The sequence below is a fragment of the Amphibalanus amphitrite genome, unplaced genomic scaffold (assembly GCF_019059575.1).
Source record: "Amphibalanus amphitrite isolate SeventyFive unplaced genomic scaffold, NRLGWU_Aamphi_draft 000078F_arrow, whole genome shotgun sequence".
NCBI lineage: Eukaryota > Metazoa > Arthropoda > Thecostraca > Balanomorpha > Balanidae > Amphibalanus > Amphibalanus amphitrite.
In genome coordinates this window covers 139512-159168 of record NW_024881574.1, presented here as the reverse complement: position 1 = coordinate 159168, position 19657 = coordinate 139512, and the positions used below count along the sequence as shown (strand labels likewise).

General features: G+C 55.2%; 1 protein-coding gene across 3 annotated transcripts in view; it reads left to right on the top strand.

Moving 5' to 3' along the window:
* LOC122379433 (proline-rich protein 36-like) overlaps nt 1-19657 on the top strand; it is a 113811-nt gene that overhangs the window by 52434 nt on the left and 41720 nt on the right. For all 3 annotated transcript variants that reach the window (XM_043361651.1, XM_043361650.1, XM_043361653.1), the window contains exon 2: nt 17657-17827. In XM_043361651.1, coding sequence (XP_043217586.1) covers nt 17676-17827 — 152 coding nt within the window. In that variant the 5' untranslated portion in view covers nt 17657-17675. The remainder of the gene's footprint in view (nt 1-17656; nt 17828-19657) is intronic.

Sequence of the window (19657 nt, the reverse complement as noted above, 5' to 3'; positions counted from 1 at the left end):
GAACAGGCAAACACAATGCTCGATTGCTGCGGCTCTTCCCATCGGGAAGGTCGCCCAATATTGACTGAAGAGACAAGTGTGTGCGGTGCATTTATAGCCAACAGAACGATGTCCGTAGGGAATCGTAAATGGCCAATGTTTGTTGTTACCTGTAATTACAAGTGGGATTGTGGTTGGACCACGCCCTCATAAAACTGTACTCCGCAGGCAATTCGCGGTCTTAGCATAGGCATTGATCTGCTGAATCAAAAGGAAGTCATCAAATCAACTTGTCATTGTAAAGTCGAGCAGTCGCCTTTTAACTCAAAACTTGAGGCATTGCACACATGCCCTTCCCTCTGCAGCCACCGCACCCCTCTCCCTTCGCCGCTCGTCCGCCCGTGACCCAGTCCCGATCCGACTCGTGCTCTGCGCCACCCCGGGGGCGCCGGTGGCCCAGTGGCCGGCTCCGCGGTACCAGTCTCTGCCGGTCGTGCTAACGGACCTGGCGATCGGACAAAAAGTGCGCACCCACTGCACGCTGGCCGCCGGCGGTGACGGTCATCAGTATGCAGGCTGGTGGCCGCAGACTCCGGGTAACTCGGGCCGGCGCGGTGCCGTCTTCTGGCGGCCGGAGTGACCGCCGCTGACCCAGACGGTGACCTAGAGTGGCCGCCCGGCCGCGGCAGGCGACACCGTCGCCAATAGCGCCGTCAATGGCGCGGCCGATGGGTCACTTTCATTTCCGGTGATCCAGACGGCCGGAGCCGACCCTACCGAGTGGCGGACCAGGTGGCTTGGGAGGTCGGAAGTCCGCTGTCACGGCCGACTGAGACCGCGGCACTGGGCTGACTGGTACTGGTTTGGCTCCTATAGGAGCGGCACTGGGCTCGAAAAGGGCATGATTTCTCCCGTACCACCTGCTGCTGATAACGGACTTCCGGCTTGACACTACCATTTATTGTTGGGACTGCATGTTGAAAGGGGTATCTCTTCTGGCTGGAGTGTTATTGAGTTCTCAGCTTTCCGCTCTGCGGTTTCCCTTGGAAGGCCGTGCATCTATCTTCCCACGACTCTCAGGGCGTATTTTAAGGGATTTTCACTGGGTCGGCAATCACATTTAGGGGCGGCATTTTGCACTCATAGGGGCGGCACTTGGCATCTGAGGGGGCGCCATACCTACTGATATTTAATGACAAAAAAGACATGTTCGACGGTTCTTTTATAACTCTTTCTGAGTAATGATTTCAGATTCAACCTACCTAAGCTCAGCGGTATTACGTCGATTTTTCCGGGATATAACTAGTATTTCTCGTGTCATAACGCGACAAATGAACTATAATTTGACTTTACAAAAATTAATTTAAAAATTTTACCTGAGGTCAAGTTCATGAACTCACCATAAATAAAACATGTTGCATACCAGTCGATCCGTATCGTCAAGCTTAAAACATTCACGGTGTTTTATGGCTCTAGAACAGTGGTCGGCAGGTCGCACGATTGGTGCCCACTTTATGGGCGCTGGACGGGGCCATTACCCCCACTTGTCATACCCCATTGCAAGCCCCATTACTTACACAGCAAGGGTCGCTGATATTCGGCCATATCCTTTGACGCCTCTATTTTTCTGCATCTAAATAAAATGCAACACAATTAACTCTCTTTTTATGGAGAGGGAGGAGAGCGGGTGGAGTAAGGATGAAGTCATACATTTTTTATTCATTAGTTACTCGCGTAATGAACAGCGTATTGATTTGTAACGATACGTTCATCCCCCCCCCCCCAAGTTAATGAATGGTATACCTACCTACTCAAATATTTTCGTGACCCCAGTGACATTTTCATTGAGTTTTTGAAATTTGAATGACCTTCACTCGGTAACTTTCTCTCCGGATCGGCCGGCGGACAAAACGCAAGTGAAGACAATGCGGGGAGTCCGGTGCTCTACCAACTGAGCTACGGAACAGGCAAATGCTCACCATAGATACACCGACTGAACGATCCCTTTATAACTTCAGCGATTGATAAGACAAACAGTGTGTAACTGTATACATAAAATGTAAGTCTCGAAATTGCTATGTCTTTGACCAAAGGTAAGGACAATTTTGCGACCCTTCCATTAGGTATAAGGAAATGGGAGAAAATCAGGGCATGCATGCCTCTTTTTTTAGGTAGACAAATGTCAAAGTTAACGAATTTAAACATCATAAAACAATTAAAAATGAAACACTTAATCGGAAAATTGCCACCCACGACCCCTCGTTATGTCCTTGAGGTCATGTCAGGTCATGGAAGGCCTCCATCAGTTTTTTTCAATAACTTCTGATAGAGACATGCGACATGCCTGAGCGATGAAAACACCTTAGATGATATCAGTTTGACGATACAAATCGACTGATATGCAACGTGACCTTTACCAGTCAGGTCATGACCTGGACATGAGCTCAAATTTCCCAAATGACATTTGAATGTCAAATTATAGTTCATTCGACGCATCTCGACGAGAGGAGCACAGTACTGAAAAAACAATGTCATAACTTTCGTGAGTCAATAATTTTTACAGTAAAAAGGTTCTTCATTAAAACAGCTCAGTAGAGGGGCGGAGGGGGGTCCACTGTCCACTCCAACCCTCCCCGGCCCGGCACGGGTTAAACTAGTTGTGCTCTGGAGGTTAAGCCGTTGATGTTAGGTCAAGTCTGAGGACTTTATAGGAACGTTGAAGAGCAATCGAATGCGCTTTTTTCGCGGTGCTGTAGTTCTATTCTTCCCCGATTTATGCGCCAGTTTGTCAATAAATGTTGAAACAGACAACATTTCACCTTTGATGACCTCTGGTCACCTGATATTTGACATTTGACTTGACCTAACCAAAGTACGGTTAACCAACTAACCCAAGTAGTTTTTAACACTCTTTCGAATGCCGCTTACCGCGTGTCGCTACGTGGCCCAGTAGCCAAGTTATAGGGGTCGGGAGGGGGTTCAAACCTCAGCCCGGCGCCGGTTAAGGGAAGGCACTATCATTTTGGAGGTGCTGCAGATATGCTAAGGGACGACAGCATCATTTTGAGGCGCGCCACCAACTTTTTTAGGGCACTTAAACCACTTTGAGGGGCACCACCGACACTGTGAGAAGCGCAATTATCTCTTTGAGCGTTGGGGGTGGCACCATTACATTGAAGGACGCCATGTGCGCAGTGATGTGGGGCAAACTGACAATGAGGAGCGCCTCCGATGCTTAGAAGAGACGCCAACATTACTCGGGGGGGGGGGGGGGCAACATCACTTTTATTTTGAGGACGCCACCCCATTGTAAGGGGCGGCACTGTAACTTTAAGGACCGCCGCGGATACTTTAAGGGGCGGCTCCATCATATGGAGGGGCGCTACAGATCGTTAATGGGCGGTAATAGGTATGATATTTAGGGACTCCGATACTTCGAAGGGCGCCACCGTTTGTTTGAGGGTGACATCATCACTTTGAGGGGCACCACCGATACTGTTCGGGACGCCACCGACACTGCCAGGAGCACAGTCATCACTTTGACCGGCGCTTCTATGACATTTAAGGGCGCCGTGAGCACATTGGGGGGGGGGGGGGGCGGCACCATGACGTTGAGGGGCGTTACGGAAGGTTTGAGGGGCGGCAACATGACATTGAGGAGCGCCTCCGACACTTCGAGGGACACCAGCATTTCTTTGAGAGGCGGCACCTTGACTTTTGAGGAGACACCACCGACACTGTAAGGGGCGGCACCATCACTTTGAGGGGCGCCACGGATGGTTTGAGAAGCGGCACCATTATGTATATGGAGGGACGCTACAGAAAGTTAGAGGGCGGCAACATTGTATTGATGAGTTCCTCCAAAACTTTGAAGGGCGCCACTGACACTGTAAGGGGCGGCACCAGCACTTTTAGGGGCGGCAGCATCATTTTGAAGGCCGCCACCGACTCGTTGACAGGAGACACCATCACATTTAGGGGCGTCACTGGCACTTTGAGGGAGGCACCATCACATTGAGGGGCGCCACCGATGCTGAAAGGGGCGGCATCATCTTCTTGAGGGGCGGCATCATCTGCTTGAGGGGCAGCTCCATCACAATGAGGGGCGATGTGGATACCTAGAGGGGCGGCATCATTATATTGGTGGGTTCCTCTGACACTCCGAAGAGCGTCACTGACACTATGAGGGGCGGCACTAGCACTTTAAGGGGCGGCAGCATCATTTTGAGGGGCGCCACCGACTCGTTGGCGGGCAGCACCATCACATTCAGGGGCGGCATCATCTTCTTGATATGGCGGCATCGTCTGCTTGAGGGGCGGCTCCATCACAATGAGGGGCTATGTGCATACCTAGAGGGGCGGCACCATTATCCCTCGCCGGCCGAGGGGGGGGGGCGGATGCCGCCCCCCCATAGGGTTTTTTTCGCGATAGCTCCGAACACGCTGGCGATAGAGAGCTGAAACTTGGCATACCTGACCTTTGATCCAAGCCGGATCTTTTGACACCAACCGCATTTTCGGGTCAGGTCAGGTCACTGACCTATGACGTCATAAGTGAACCTCTGCACGGTCTTCAGATGTCGCAACTTCGCAACGCCCTCACTGCCAGAGGAGATGTCACAGGGAAATGAAACTTGCAGGATCTAGTATCCATTATGAGTCCCACAACTTGTATATCTCGGATTTTTCCTAAAGGTCATATGAGGTCAGGTCATTTTCGTGACCTCACCATTATAAGTCAATGGGGAAAAATTCAAACTGCTATTCTGGCGCCGGGAACGATCTCCAACTATCTCGAGCACACAGAATCGTGATTTGATGCACTCCTTGCAAGGTTAGATGCGTCACTTTTGCAATGTTGACCTTGCGTGACGTCATTTATGACGTCATCAAGGTCATATTAGTTTTTCGTCAATAACTCTTGATCAAATTGAGCTAGCGAGTCGGGAAAGCCACCAATGGACTCAGGAAGACCGGCCGAATCGAATGATATGCGACATGACCTCTTTCGACCAACTTCGTGACCTGGGGGTGCTGACCTGACCTTGACCTGAGGTCAACACCCCAAGTTGACCTGACCCGGACAAAAAGTATATCATTCGACGCGCCTGAGCGAGACGAACACGATGCTGCCAAAATCGGCGCGCTGCGGCCGTTTTTTGCGAAGTTATTCACCAAAAACTGAACCGTACCTTGGGGCACTTGACCTGACCTCAGAGGTCACCGGTTGACCTAGGACCTTAAAATCGGATACCAATCTCTGCGTCTCGTAACGGCGCACACGCTCGTTTTTTCCGCGACGCGCTAGCTCCACCAGGGGCGAAACGGCGAGGGGGGGGGTCGTACCCGCCCCCCCCCCCTCGGCCGGCGCGTATGTAGAAAACCAATAGGTCCGGCGAGGGTTATATTGGTGGGTTCCTCCGACACTTCGAAAGGCGTCACTGACACTATAAGGGGCGGCGCCAACACTTAAAGGGGCGGCAGCATCATTTTGAGGGGCGCCACCGACTCGTTGGCGGGCAGCACCATCAATTCAGGGGCGCCACCGGCACTTTGAGGGCGGCACCATCACATTGAGGGGCGCCACCGATACTGAAAGGGGCGGCATCATCTTCTTGAGGGGCGGTATCATCACATTGCGGGGCTCCACAGATGCTTAGAAGGGCGGCACCATTTGGTACATTGAGTGGGGCTACTAACAGATTCAGGGCGGCACTGTCACATTGAGTTGCGGGATCATCACTTTCTATAGACGGCTGCTTCACTTTAAGAGGCGGCATTATCATTTCGGAGGGCAGCAGCCTCACTATGAATGACGGCACCTAGCCTGCATGTGCGTGCTGCATCCTAGAGGGGCGGCAACTGGGTCGGCAAACGGCTGTCACTGGGTCGGCATTCTCCGTGACTGGGTCGGCAATTGCCGACCCAGTTAACATGTTAAAATACGCCCTGAGTCGACTCTCCTTCCCTCTGGGGCGGGCGGCGCCCGGGCGGGTCGCTTCCAGCGCCGATGTCCCAGCCCCGCCCCCTGGTGGGAGCTGACGGACAAACAGTGGGCGTGTCCACACCCTCGGGGTGGGCTTGCCGTCAGGGTGCCTCTCCTCCCTTCCCCCGCTCGCTAGTCGGTCGGTCGGTCGGGTCAGTTGCTGCTGGCGGCGGTCACGAATCGAGAGAGCTGGTGATGACTTCACTGCCACTGGCCAGGCGACTTGTCGACTGGCTGGCATTTATTCATGCTAGACAGGACTGCCAGCCTGGTTCGATTGCTCGTGCATCTGTTCGTGCAGCAGTGCTGGCTGCAATTTGTTGCCTGCCGAGAGCTGACCGTAAACCGAGCCGTGCTGACCGAGCAATTCTGACTGAACCGCGCTGACCGCGCCGGCTGCGTGCCCCGCTCGCCCCCTGCGTGTCAGGCCGGCCGGCCGGGCCGGTACCACCCGTTCCGGCGGATGATGGTATGCGGCTCAATCATGCAACAACCGGCCAACTAGGGACTGTTTTCCTCTCGTGATTGATGCCCTGTGCCCAGCGTGAATTGATGCCGCTAGAAAAAAAAAACTGCTGCGGATTGTGGTTTCAGCAGCACTGAGATGTCAGGGATTATGGTGAATGGGAAATTAGGTGTGCTCGTCTTTCAGGGACTTTTTATCGATCTGTAACGGCAGTATCCTGCGGATGAATCGTACAGTTATGCGGTGGTACGTTTTTACTAGACTATGCATTTACCGTCAAATGCTGATGGATTGAGATTCGTGGAAGATGTTCATGTTTTTATACCGCACAATTATCTGGAATTAAGCGTGCACTGCATGCATAATTTTGCATATCTCCGCGGCTAGTGCACTCAGCGCTCCCGGTCTGGCGGCCGACTGCGGCTGTTACCACCCGGTTACGGTCCATCTCTCGGTGGCTCTGAGCGCGCCTGTGTCGACCTCTGACCTCCACTGAACATATGTGTATTTGCGAGGTCGGCCGGTGACCTCTGCAGAAACATCTCCATATGCTCGTGAGGTGACCCCGAGTGGCACAAACCGCCCGGTCACGGCGGAGTGTATGTTTTTCTCCGTGCCTTTGGTTTTGTCCGCCGACTGCTGCGGGTTCCATGGTGCCGGTTTTGTGCCGACTTTGCCAGTCACTGACCTGCAGCTGAAAGGGCTGCGTTTTTCCTCCGCCGTGTCATCGCCGGCTGCGTTCAATTGTACCGCTCTGCACGTCTTTGCATGGATCGTCTTCCAGTCGTTCCGGTGGCTCTGCCGGCTTCCGTTTCCTGCTTTCTCAGTGCCATTGTTTGCTTAGTTTTATGATGATGACGCCGGTCACTGTCGTTGGTCGCGTCATGTGACCCGTGACGTGACGTGAGACTTTGCAGAGGAATGGCACTGCCCCCGTCACGGAGTATGCGTGGCGCTGTCACGGGTACGACCGAGAGCGACCCTGGTGCGTCCCATCGTCTCATCAGACGGTCGAGGTCACCCCGGTCCTGATCTCTAGTCGGCAGCTCCGTCGCCGTCCCGACGACTGCGACCCGTTGGGCAATGTTTGGCAATCTTCGGCCAAGGAGCTGACCCGAGCGGTCAGGCGAAGGTCAGGTTTTGTCAGCCGGGTTGTGTCACCTCGTGATCCTCGCTGTGTGGTCATCACAGGGTCTTAGATGACGACTGAAAGGACTCTGCCGCTGACTGTTTCGTGTGAAGTCTCTACTAGCAGATACTAACGATTACGGAAGCATGCGCCGTGTTTCGTGACCTTCAAAACTCGCCCTAAGACGGCAGACGCCGTGAAATGACACGACCCGCGTCGTTCCGCGTCGACACGGGAACGCCAGCGTCACGACTGTGACGTCACCGGGCCCGCTGCGTCACGTCACGTCACGCTGTGCCGCCGTGACCGTGACGTCGGCAGATGATTGGCTCGTGAGCCCACCCCGCGCCGGTGGGCCGGTCAGTGACTGCTGCACAGTCGACCGGTGACCGGCGGGCAGAGCGTCGCAACTTGAGGTTTGATGCAGGATTATAAATCTGAGGGGCAGTGGTTAGAATGGCTTTGGCTTGCGTGTAGGCATAGACTGAAGCGCTTGGTTTAATAGGAAAGGCTGAAGGGTCGTGACGACCCTTCAGCCGTTCCTACGGAAGTCAGGGAGGGAAGAGCTGCGCATTTATGCTTCAGCACACTGACCCAAACAAGAATTGAGACATGTTCCAGCATCGACAACTCAATTTATCTCCCAGTCATTGTATGCGAATCCCACCGCGCCTGTGTGTTTTCTGTTGTACGGTGACCTCCACTGTTTCAGTATTTCCATTTTCGCGCTCCTCATATTCTCTGTACTGTATGCGATGGCGTGCGTTTCGGCCGGGCCGCGGTGACCTGGCTGTCATTGAGCCGACCATCATCGCATTCTGTGCGCGACGGTCGCCCCTGACCATGTAACTATTGCCGGGCGGCGCGCGGCGCCACCAACCGACCAACAATGGTGGTCTGTGTGCGCCCCAGCGCGCCCCGAATCCACTCCAATTCGGCGACAGGGGCGGCAAATCAGCGGGACGGGGAGGGAGGAGGCTGTTTGCCGGGCGAGGCTGTTCAATGAGACTGCGCATCAGGACAGTTGGTGAGGAGGGAGGGGAGAGGCGCCGGGGACTGCAGCTGCTGCAACTCCCTGTTGCCGGCCGGGACGGCGGCGCCGGGCACTGCTGGCCGCCACTGTTTGTCGCCCGCCGAGAGGGGGTTAAGGTCATCTGCAGGGCAGACAGACTCCATCCCTCCATCCCCAGTCTGTGTCGGTGCCGGCGGCGGCTGCCACCCCCTCGATCCATTGGCGACGGACCCAGCGCGGCGTCATGGTCGTTCATCTTGTTACGGCTAAATTCATCTCACTTGGCTGCGGTGGCGTTAGCGGCGACGACGACGACAGCGACAAGCGCGTCAAAAGCCACGTCCTCCAGTCATGTCGTCCCCAGATCCCGGCCTCCGTCTTTGTCCCGGTCCAGATCCCTGCTCCTGTTCCGTCCTTCACCCCAGGCCCAGACCCTGCTACGATCCTCGTCCCTCTCCCTGTACCCCGGCCTCCGAATCATGATCCAAAGCCGTGTCTTCGTGTGCGCCTCAGTGACACTACTTTTGCTCCTCACTGCCAGCCAATCTGTCGGCCAGCTCAGCGCCGACAGTGCTGGTCATTGAACCCCGGACGACCAGGAGGCAGCGATGGTGATGCAGCTCCGAGAGGTCATTTCTCACGTCTCTGGTGGGTCTGTCTGAAAGGGCGTGACCTTATCTCGGTCGACACGAGCGGACGGTCCTCTGAAACGGGCGGCATAGTTTGTCATATCCTTCCAGTGTCGTCAGTAAGTAGCAGTTTGTACGACAAAAACCCTGGTGCCGTCGACTGTAAGCCCGTTTTTGTGTCTCCGGCTCCTGTGTTCCGGCGGCGTGTTGAGAGACAAAACAGACGGAGACAACGACGGTGATGAGCGGGAGCGCCCGCGCCGCCCCCGCCCCCGGTCCCATCCGGTCGGTGTCTGGTGTCGCCACCGACGTTTGTCGTCGTTAGAGACGGGACTGGAGGCGGTGACGGTGGAGCTAAAATTCATTGGCTTTGGAACTGGGGCAGAGTGCGCGAGCGGCTGATTCTCCATTGGCGAATTTTGAGAGGTCTGGCTGTCGTGAGGTCTCTGTGAGATCTGCATGGGGTTTGAACTTTGATAAAGTGTCGTTCTTGTGTCTGTTTTTGTTGAACTGAAGTTGATTGGAAAGTATCAAAGCTGAATCGCTATTGGTTTGAATATGACACGACACAACAGCATTGCACCCAGTTGTTTGTCCTATAGTTGCATGGTCATGCACTGCACATTATGCATATGGTATGTGTATGCATTCTCAGATTCTAATTTGCAGACACTTGCTCATTCTTCAGCACATGGCTGCTACCTCTCATCTCAGCTCTTCTGAAGTCACCGCCCCGTTTTGTAACGGACTGTTGCGGTCTCGTCTGACTTATAGTTTCTCTCCGCGGGGGACTGGCTTCAACGGCTGTCTTTTCAGTCTACCAGACACTGCCCTGGCCCGGCCCTACAGGCGCCGCTGTGGCTTCCTGTGTTTTTAAACTAGCGTAGCTATTTTGATGACGGTGAGCGTTTTCTTGGACTTATATGCACCGTCATCTGATTTTGCCTTGCTCCAAATAACACCTAGCTATATCCCTCACCTTCAGGCTCAATTCGTGTACCACGTTGTTATCACATCTGTGCCCCACCTGCGTCCTCTCTGACTGTGTCTAGGCCGTGTTCGGAGCGGCCCAGCCCTGTTATCGCCTGACCCTGACCTGACTCCATCGCTCCGGACAGCCGCCCCGGTCTCCATCTGGATAGAAGTCCGGCTCTCAGCGGCCTCCCGGCCTACCTCCGGTCAGCGAGTCAGCGAGTTCGTCTGTCCGTCTGTTATCCCATGCGACGTTCGTCCGTCCGTCCCGACCTGTCTCCGCTCGGGACCGTCCTTGCCCCAGATGACAGCCGATCTCTCTCCCACCCACTGGGATCAGCTGGGCTGGGGACGCACGCGGGCAGGTCGGCCGAGACGCGCCTCGGTTCAGGCCGGCCCTCCGGCCGTCAGACTCGGCTCCAGGGAGCTAACGGGACCACTGCCCCGGCGCAGCGCGGCCAGGGAGGTGACTGGGATTCCGGCCTGACCGAGCCTGGGGTGCGCGAGAGAGGAATGCGCGCTGTGGCCAGACTGTATCAGAATGTGAGGCCGACGCCCTTGTTTTTTTTCCTTCTGGTCATGCCTTGGCGCTTGGATGCGCTTGTCTTCTGGAAATACAATGCCCAGGTGGCTTATAATTGACCTCAAATGTGACAAACAAAATATGCCTTTACCAATTACAATAGAAGAGCGGGCCACGGCGAAACTTTGCGTTATCGCCAATTTTGCAGAACATGTTGGGCAAAGGTTCCAAGTATCGATAGCCAAGATAGTTCATTTAGATCTTATTCAACGATTCCACCTCTTGCGCCATCCGGACCCAGAATCGACACGTGCTGCGGCCGCCGCCACTCCTTCGACCCCGCGCCCGCACTGGTGGTGGTCCGTTGTGCTGCGTCGCAGTCTCGCGGACCGGCCGCGCGGCCTCCGTCTGGGTCTGCCGGTGGATTCTACCGTCCGGCGGCCGCGGTGGGCGCAGATTCCGCCGAGCCACCTGATCAGTGACGTCACTGTCCAGTCCGGTGGCCGGCAGCGGCGGACGCGCTGCGCTGTTTTGATCGGTGCTGACGCGGCCCGCTATTGAGGTCACCGATTGCCGCTGGCGGCAGCGGGATACCGGGTCATCACGCATGCGCTGTGCGTGGTAAATGCTGCCACGCTACTGAGTGAGTTGTTGAAGTGAAGGACATGGAGGTGTTCATTAGACTAAACTGGAAAACAACTCGGTGATGGCAAGATTAGTCTCCGGAGACTGTAAATTATATATCGGTGGCGTTAACTGCGCGGAGCGCTATAGACTGGGATGGAAGTGGGAGGGAAACTGTGACTGGAAATGATGGACTGAACTAGAGAAGGTGTGGCGGGGCGGGGCTCTTAGCTCTCCTGTATAACTAGCCACGCACGTTAATAGCAACCGTTCTGGTGGACAGCGCCGCAGGTTAATTTGGTCAGCCGATAATAACTTTGTTTACACGCACCCTAAGATTGCCGGCTGGCTGATGACAGGCCGGCTTGAAATTCAGCCGTCGGGCAGGCGAGGCGGCAGAGGTCTTGGCCTCATAGCTTGTCACTGCCCACTGGAACTGGGCCATGCGGCGTCTCGTCTCAGCCAGTGACATCGCGGTCCAGGAGGGTGACCCAGCGACAGTAGAAAGACTAGCGGGCCTCCCGTCCATCGTTGCGGTATAATGACGCGAACGCTTGAAACCAGTGAAATTAGTCCTTATTAGGCTGAATCGGGCTCGATTCTGCTGGTATCTTTTGAGCAGCTTTTAGTGCTGCTGCCGTCTATGTTAGGAAGCTGCGCAGTTTCCAGCTCGATGTGGTTATCTGGGTAATGCACTAAGATCGCATTTGAGATTCCGACAGATTTATTTGAAGGTAGTCTGGGGATTTCCGTGCAACTGCCTCTGCGGACTGCGCATCGCAGACCGTGTCGAGTTTTGGTGCATGTCGTCAGATTTAAGCATGTCATGTTCAAACGTTATGCTTAGCATTGTCAAGGACATTTAAGACAGTTAATGTACCCATTTATGGTAAGCTGCAATCTTAGCCAAGAACCTCGCTACTTATGCAAATCGCTCCAGCACGCATGAATGTCATAACCCGAGAGCGTCATTTCGTTCCACTGGCACGAAGGTCCCACTGTGGGGCTCGATCTTCATAGCTTCGGTGAAGTAGTAAGCTCTCGATAGCCCGCTGAGGTTCCCTTCTTTACCGCCGCCACTGCCGCTGCCGCCGGGCTGCGCGTGAGGTCGTGACCCAGCAGCGGCCGGCAGCGCGCGCTCGGCGCAATGGCGTCGATCACGAGCGACCATTTCCAAATGGAAATGAGCGTCACGCAGCCGGGGGCAGGTCGGTGCGGCTGTCTCGCCGGCTACCTCCGCTGTGCCAACGACCGGCCCGATCACGCGCACGGTGGTCGGTGCACGCGCGGTGCACGGAGCTCAACGTAGCTTCAGTGCGCTGCCGGCGTTGCTTCAGCCTCAGCTGGCTAGCGCACTGGGTTGTCGTGCGGTCTGGGGCGAGCTGTGGGCGTGTGCGTGAGTTTCAGGCGCGGCAGCGGCGGCCGGGTGGTGTTTTTAGCTCAGGTGGTATGCGCTGGTGCGCTGCTGGTGGGCGGGAGTGCAGATCTCCTCAGCTGGTTTCTTAGCTCGGCTCTCAGTTCTGCAGGTCGGGAGGAGCGGCGGATAATCCGCACTGCCGACCTTGCCTGGCTCCGCGGCTGGGCCGACTGAGACTGACGGCTCGGTGGTGCAATGTGTCCGGTCTGTCCCGTCCCGTTCCGCCTCGGCGGTGAGGGATGGGAACCGTGGCCTCACCGGATTTGTTTCGGCTCGACTGTCCCTTGGCTGAGGGCCTCTGGAGCTTATCCCAAAGACCGACCCTGGATGAGAGGCTTGACGACTTGACGCCTCAACACTATGAGTTATGAGGCAACGAGTAACGACCTTCACGCTGCAAATAGGACAACGTGTTGTTCTAATTTCGCGTGAAAGAATTCACGTGAGGTGCGAATTTCGACACTAGATGGTGGCATACATTGTTGGATGGACTTCATGTGACAGTGTTTGACCTAGAGTCTTCGTCTGGTTCAATGAACTGTGACCGAGCTTGGCGCTGATTCTGTTCAATCGTCTGTGCTGTTTGCGCTCACTGGAATATAAATGGTTTGCGGATGCGACGAAAGCGAAGAGCCTCTAATTTCGTCTTCCGGTGGGTAAATATCCTGGCCATTCATTCGTTCGCTCTTCGCCCAATCATTTCGCTATCATTCACTGAAGACGTGTATTAGTGGTCGTATCGTTTAGTGCTCTCAGCTCCCGGTGAGGTTTTCACGAGCACAGTCTGGGGTCCACTCTCTGACCATTACATCTGTGGGATTGAGAACGCGGCCTGCTTGGGGCGCTGGATGGAAACGTTTTAGTCTAGCAAAGCTCGTTGTCGCTTATAATCATCTGAAAATTAGACGTCGTCTTTGTCGTGTAAATTTATGTCCCTTATCCGGCGCTGTCGAGAATTCCCGCTGTTCCTCGGGGTTTTGGGTCCATCTGTGTCCGGCTGTCCCATTCCGTCCCGTCCCGCGTCTTTTCTGCCCGTCCTGCTCCTCTCCGTTCTAATTCGCTTCGTTCCAGAATTTACATCATGAACAGCAAACGGCAGTGTGTATGCAAGTATGGCCTTTGACTGGCCAACCTAAGATGACTCCACCATCCGGGAACTCCCCACAACACGCGTGAGCATCCCCCAGTGTCAGAATATTATTTAGCCATCGGGTCTAATCCTCCGGCGGAGACTCCACGTGTGGCCTCCCGGAGTCGCACGACGCATCCGTGCACCTACGGTGTTTTGCCTCTCCGCCACCGCGATCGGTTATACCGCTGTCCGCTAAAGAAGCAACTGTTTTCTTACGATCGCACGCGACCATAACAGCTCGATCGGCCATATTGGATTTGGCAGCTGCTGCTATCGGACGCTGGGACATAACGAGAAAGTTTTGAGCCTGACAACCTATGAAGTATGCTTATGCCATAGGTGCCATTGTAGTTGCCATGTGTTAAATTACATCTACCTTAGGTCCTGTTTCTTCTATGAGTAGAGGCTTGTTGTGCTCTGGTGCCTGTCCCTTTCAGTGAGAGGCAGCTCAGGCACGGCGTGCACTGCCTCTCGGCGTGGCTGAGGGCTCCAGGCGCCTCATTAGCTGCCAGACCGGCCACAGCTCATCCGTGCAGAGCTGCGGGTCTCCGTGCAGCGCTGCGGGTCTCTCTGTCTCCTTGGTGCACGCGAGGCTGGAACCGGCTGGTATCTATCGAGTTTCTCTGTGATGCTTTGATCAGAGTAAATACCGGGGCTGGTACCCTGTAGCAGAGAGCTTCCGCTTGATGTGCAGAACTGATTCGTGCCGACCGATTTCTATCAACTGGCTTTGATCATGTCGTTGATGATTTTCCGGGCACTTTTCTCTGTTAGCTGCCGAACGTCTCGTCATGAAGTGTAGTGTGTCTCGTCGATAGACGTCAATGCAAACGGGATACTTGGGACCGCTAGGCTGATTTTTTTTCCTATCGACGGCCGTGACGCTGACCGCCATTCTGCATAACTAGTAACGGCACCGGACCGGGCCCCATTTGCATGGCATTGGCCGGACCCACACGTCTGCCCAGCGACCCGAAACGGCAGGCAGCCGGACCGCGCCGTGTGCAATGTCTACCTGCATCCATATGGCGAAATAACAGACTGATGCGTCGTTGGACGACATGTCTTTGTATGGTTGAGAGAGTATTGGAATAAAATCAGCAGTCTCGACACACGCTTCTGCATGGCTGCTGCCAACTGGGTCACTGAGGAGTGAGGACTGAGGAGCGAGATGTCCCTGACTGGATTATCCACCCGGTCACCCTGATGGTTATAGATGGTCGTCACTTCTGCTCACCAGTCTGCTACTGCAGTGTCACTGTCGCTCTACCGTCGGACGGCCCTTCTCTGTGACCTTGGGGCTGACCTCGAGCCGCCCTCAGGCGCAGCTGGCACCGGAAACATTGGCCCGCATCGGCACTGTCTCAGTCCCTCGCCGGCTGACGACGGTCTGGGTAGCCCAGTGCTCCCAATGCGCACTGCCTAGGTTTGTCAAGAGCCAGAGACCAATGTGTGGTCGAGGGCTCGACATCGCGTCTCTGCAGGGGCCAGTTAGCTGCCTTTCAGCTGCCGCGCGGGGTGCATGAGTTGTGGGTAATGCCGCTGGTCAGGTGTGAGGCGTGTGAGTCGTGGTGTGAGTTGTCGGCTTCTCTGAGCCGCGCTGAGTCGGTCGCTGAGGCCGGAGACCGGTGTAAGATACGATGACCGAGTGAGAAAGCCGCCTGTTTTTGACCTGGCCGGTGACCGGCGCCCAGCGGCGGTAGGTCTGTTTTTGTCGTGATGTGAGTGGGATCAGGTCGGCTGTGCGACGGCCACCACCGGTCCACTGCCTCATAACTATACGACCGTGCGACGACGCCCGCCTCTGACGCAACTCTCTCACTAGCGCGGCGGGATCGCCGCCGGCTCACCATGATTGCCGCGTGGCGGCGATGGCGCCGCCCCCCGCCGGCATCGTCCCGGGCTCGATTCCTCTCTGAGGTCCGTACAGGGAGGTTGGGTGAGCGATCGGCCCGGGCTTGGCAGTCGCTCGCCGGGTGGGTGTGCGAGGCGAGGATTCTGAAAATGGGAAATGCCCTTCAGGATTACTAGTGATCGAGTCGGAAAAGATGGAAGAGCTGCTTTGTGATTTCTTTGAGTGGGAGGATTATTTTCTTCTGACTGACTGTAACTTCACTTTTCGGGCTGTTCATTGTAGGTTTTAACAGATTGCTACTGTTAGTGCAGGTCGGTGAACTTTCCCGCTCAGATTTTCCTTTTCCTCTAGCCCGGTAATTCCGACGGTCCCATTAACATACATTCCCTAACAGTTAACCGTATGTTTTCCAGTTCCATATTCTTTCCCTCTCGCTCTCCTCCACTCCCAGTCGACTGTTGTCGGTGGCTGGGTTGTTTACCTGTCGCCGGGGCGGCTCCGGAGACAGGCGGACATTGTCCTCCCGTCACCACCCGTCAGCACCCGTCACCGCCCGGGGACGCCATCTCCCGTCGTCTGCCTCGTCTCCGACTGTCTTGTCCGTCCGTCTGCCTCGATCCCCTATCATCCCGATCGTTTGACGACTGTATCCACCGTCTCTCCCGATCCTTTCGGTCGTGAGGCTTTATATGGCCCGATCCCCACCGCCGCGGCCAGCTCAGCTGGTAGCTGATTGATCCTTGCTTCAGGGCGAGCCATGGAGACGGATGCGTCCCCTTGAACACCGCGGGGTGCAAATTGGAACGTGCTGCTGTGGAGGTGAACGGTATGGGCTGGCTGATTAGACGAGTTCAGGCTTCAGCGTAGGTTGGTTGGTAGCTGAGCTGGCAACAGTGTCGTCAAGAGCATCGCCATCGAGACTCCAGTGGCATCAAGCGAATCAGTAGCAAGGAGTTGGCAGGTGGTTTGAGATGACTGGACTGCCGAAGACTAGCATCACTTGAAGTGATGCTAGTCTTCGCGCCGTCTCACGATCGCACGAGAACGATGGCGTGTGTGCGGCGCCTCAGCTCGTGCGGTGTGTGGGGGTGACGCCGGGGCCTCTCAGATACCTGTCGCTGTCTGAGGGCTCTCCGGACGTCACATGATCGCTGGATGGCCTTGATGGGGATTAGGGCCTCCTTCGAATGATGTTGTGGTCGCTCGGCTGAGCACGCTTTTTCGTGTCGAGTTAGCCAGTGGAGTAGAAACACATGCGATCAAAGAATGCGGGGTTTAGGGGAAGTTTGTTGCGGAAACTCGTATAAAGTAGTTTTGTTTACGTCATGCAGGGTGAAAGGTCATTAAAGACGTCGCTGGTTTTTCGACGGCAGTGGACTTTCTCTGTCATTCACCGTTTTTCTCCGTCTTTCTCCGTCGTGGCGGTTTTCTCCCATCTGGGTTATTTCATCAGTCGGTATAGAAGTAGTCTAGTAGGTATACCGATCGCGTGTCCAATAGTGGGAAGTCCAGAACGAAATCACTTGGCCACCAGACAAAACAAAACAACGTGTCCCTACCACCAGTAGTCTGTGTATGCGTCAGTTCGAGCTCGAAGGCCCTCAGCCGGCCCCGGGGTTTTTGGTCGTCTGATGTCTCTTGTTTTATGTGCATGTTTGTGTGTCATTCCATCTCGTCCCTCTTCTACTCTCCCTTCTCTCCCTCTCTTTCTCTCTTCCTCCCTCCTTCCCTCCCTTCCTCCCTCTCGCTCTCCTTTTCTTTTTATCCCTTTTCTTGTTTCTTTTTTAGTCTCCTTCCTTCGCTACCCTTCGCCTCTCCCTGTAACTGTCCACGTCCAGTGTCCACCTGTCCCTGTCCCTATTCTCCTATTTGCCTATAACTGTCCCTCTTCTCTTCCCCTGTCTCTGACCTCTCCCCTCTCTCCGCCGACAGACCGGACTTTTCTCGGCTGATGGCGCCGCCGCCGCTGCGGCGTTCCGGCGCCCCCCAGGTGCCGGCCCATGCCGTCACTGAGGACACGCCGGCTGACATGCTGACCGGACAGATGAGCCTCAGCGTGCTGCTGCCCGACGGGCGACACTGCCGGATGAACGTCGATAGAGGGTGAGTACCGGGTAACGGGCGAGTTTTGAGTGATCATTGTTTGTCTGTTAAGTTTCCAAGGTGCATCGACATATGGGTCGTTCTATGCGCCCATGCACCGAGTGACTAGCTACTACTGACGATGGACTAATCAGTGGGGTTTTCGACAGCTAGTTCAAGATTACCTGCGGCATCTACAGTAAGTACTGTTTAAGTACTGTGTTGCAAAAGTGTGGAAGAGCTGATGTTATCCTTTTGTGTCATATGAACCTCGACAATTTGACCAAAAGCGATGAATTGAAGATCTGTGCAGTGTGCACCTACCCTATCAGGCTGTAGTTGGTTGTCTCCACTCGTTGCTATGATCAGGATGCGGATACCACGCGCTGCGGCGTCAGTGTCATTGTCATTGTCGTGCAGTGCGGCGCGCCGGTCGTGAGTGCCGAGCCGTGCGGCGTGTGAGACGTTTGTCGCGGGAAGTGCCGACAGCGTGGGAGCCCGGCAGGCCCTCTGCTGAATGTCGTGCTCAGAGCGTTAGTAGCGCTATGTCCGCTCGGTGACTGGACGGGGAGCTCGATGTTCGGTGAACTTGGACGATGAATCGACAGAGTGCAAGATTCCGAGAGTGCCGAAAGAAAAACTGCTATGATTACACAAACTGAGCAATTTTCATTCGTTGCAATAGAGACAGAATATGTGCGGCAACTTGAAAATGAGCGCGATTGTGAAAGTAATGTAGGTATTTGGCTTACGCATTGGACAGATGCCTTGAAGAGCGGCGTTGTACATACGCGCCTGATCTATGGTCCGGCTGTCGTCACTTTGGCAGGCATGTGACCCTAACCGAATTCTCCAGTCCTGCCTTCCAAGTATGCTAACGAGGCATGCCTGACGCGTTACCGACTGCATCAGAACGGAGTCGCCTCCGCACCTGCACCGTTTCTGGGTCAGTGGGGCTGGTGGCGATGTGTGTTGCCACTGAGGCCCGTGCCGGTCGCCGTCGCCTCTCTGGTCTTGTCGCAGGCCATACGATGCTCTTGTTCAATGTTCGTCGGCGATACCTCTTGTTGGTCTTTATCTTTCTTGATGTCGTTAGCCCCGTCTTTGTTCGTACTCTAGTCTGTCGACACTGTCTCTCGGCTCTCGGCTTTGTGGCTGGTCTCGTACATCTACAATATGTATCAGTAATCCGTATTGCCTTCGCGCTTCTGTTGGTCCCACGCCGACCCAGGTCATCTCCCGTATGTATATCGGTCCATAGCGTTTTACGGCTCCTGCGTTGGGCTATATAGACCGGTCCGGCCCTGGTCCGGCTGCTCAGTATGGATGGCCGACCGAACGGCGGTCGGACGGCGTGGTACCGCGTGGGGCGCCGGCCGAGGTCACTGCCCTCCGTCCAAGAGACGGGGCGGGCTGGCGGCACACGGTCACTGGGGCACCGAGGACTGGGCGCCTGGGACGGAATGGAACACACAGGCCTGGGCGCCAGAGCGGGATTGAGGCACCGAGGACTGGCCGCCGGAGCGTATTGGAACACGTGCAACTGGGCGCCGGAGCTGGACTGCTGTACCGAGGACTGAAACGGCGCAAGATTGGAAAATCGAGAACTGGGTGCTGAACTCCAGGTGGGGCATGGAGAATCTGTTGGACCGAACCGTGGCATACGAAAAGTTCATGCTCCCAATGCATGTGACCCTAGTCAATATCACATCGATATTTGTGTCTTTCTAAGACGGTGTTAAAAGGTTTCTTGTCGCCAGTAAGGGTCATGCTATTTTTTTGTGCCGCGCTTTCTGTAAATGTGACCCAACTGTGGTGCAACATTTCACGTTTACTTTTGGACGTTTACGG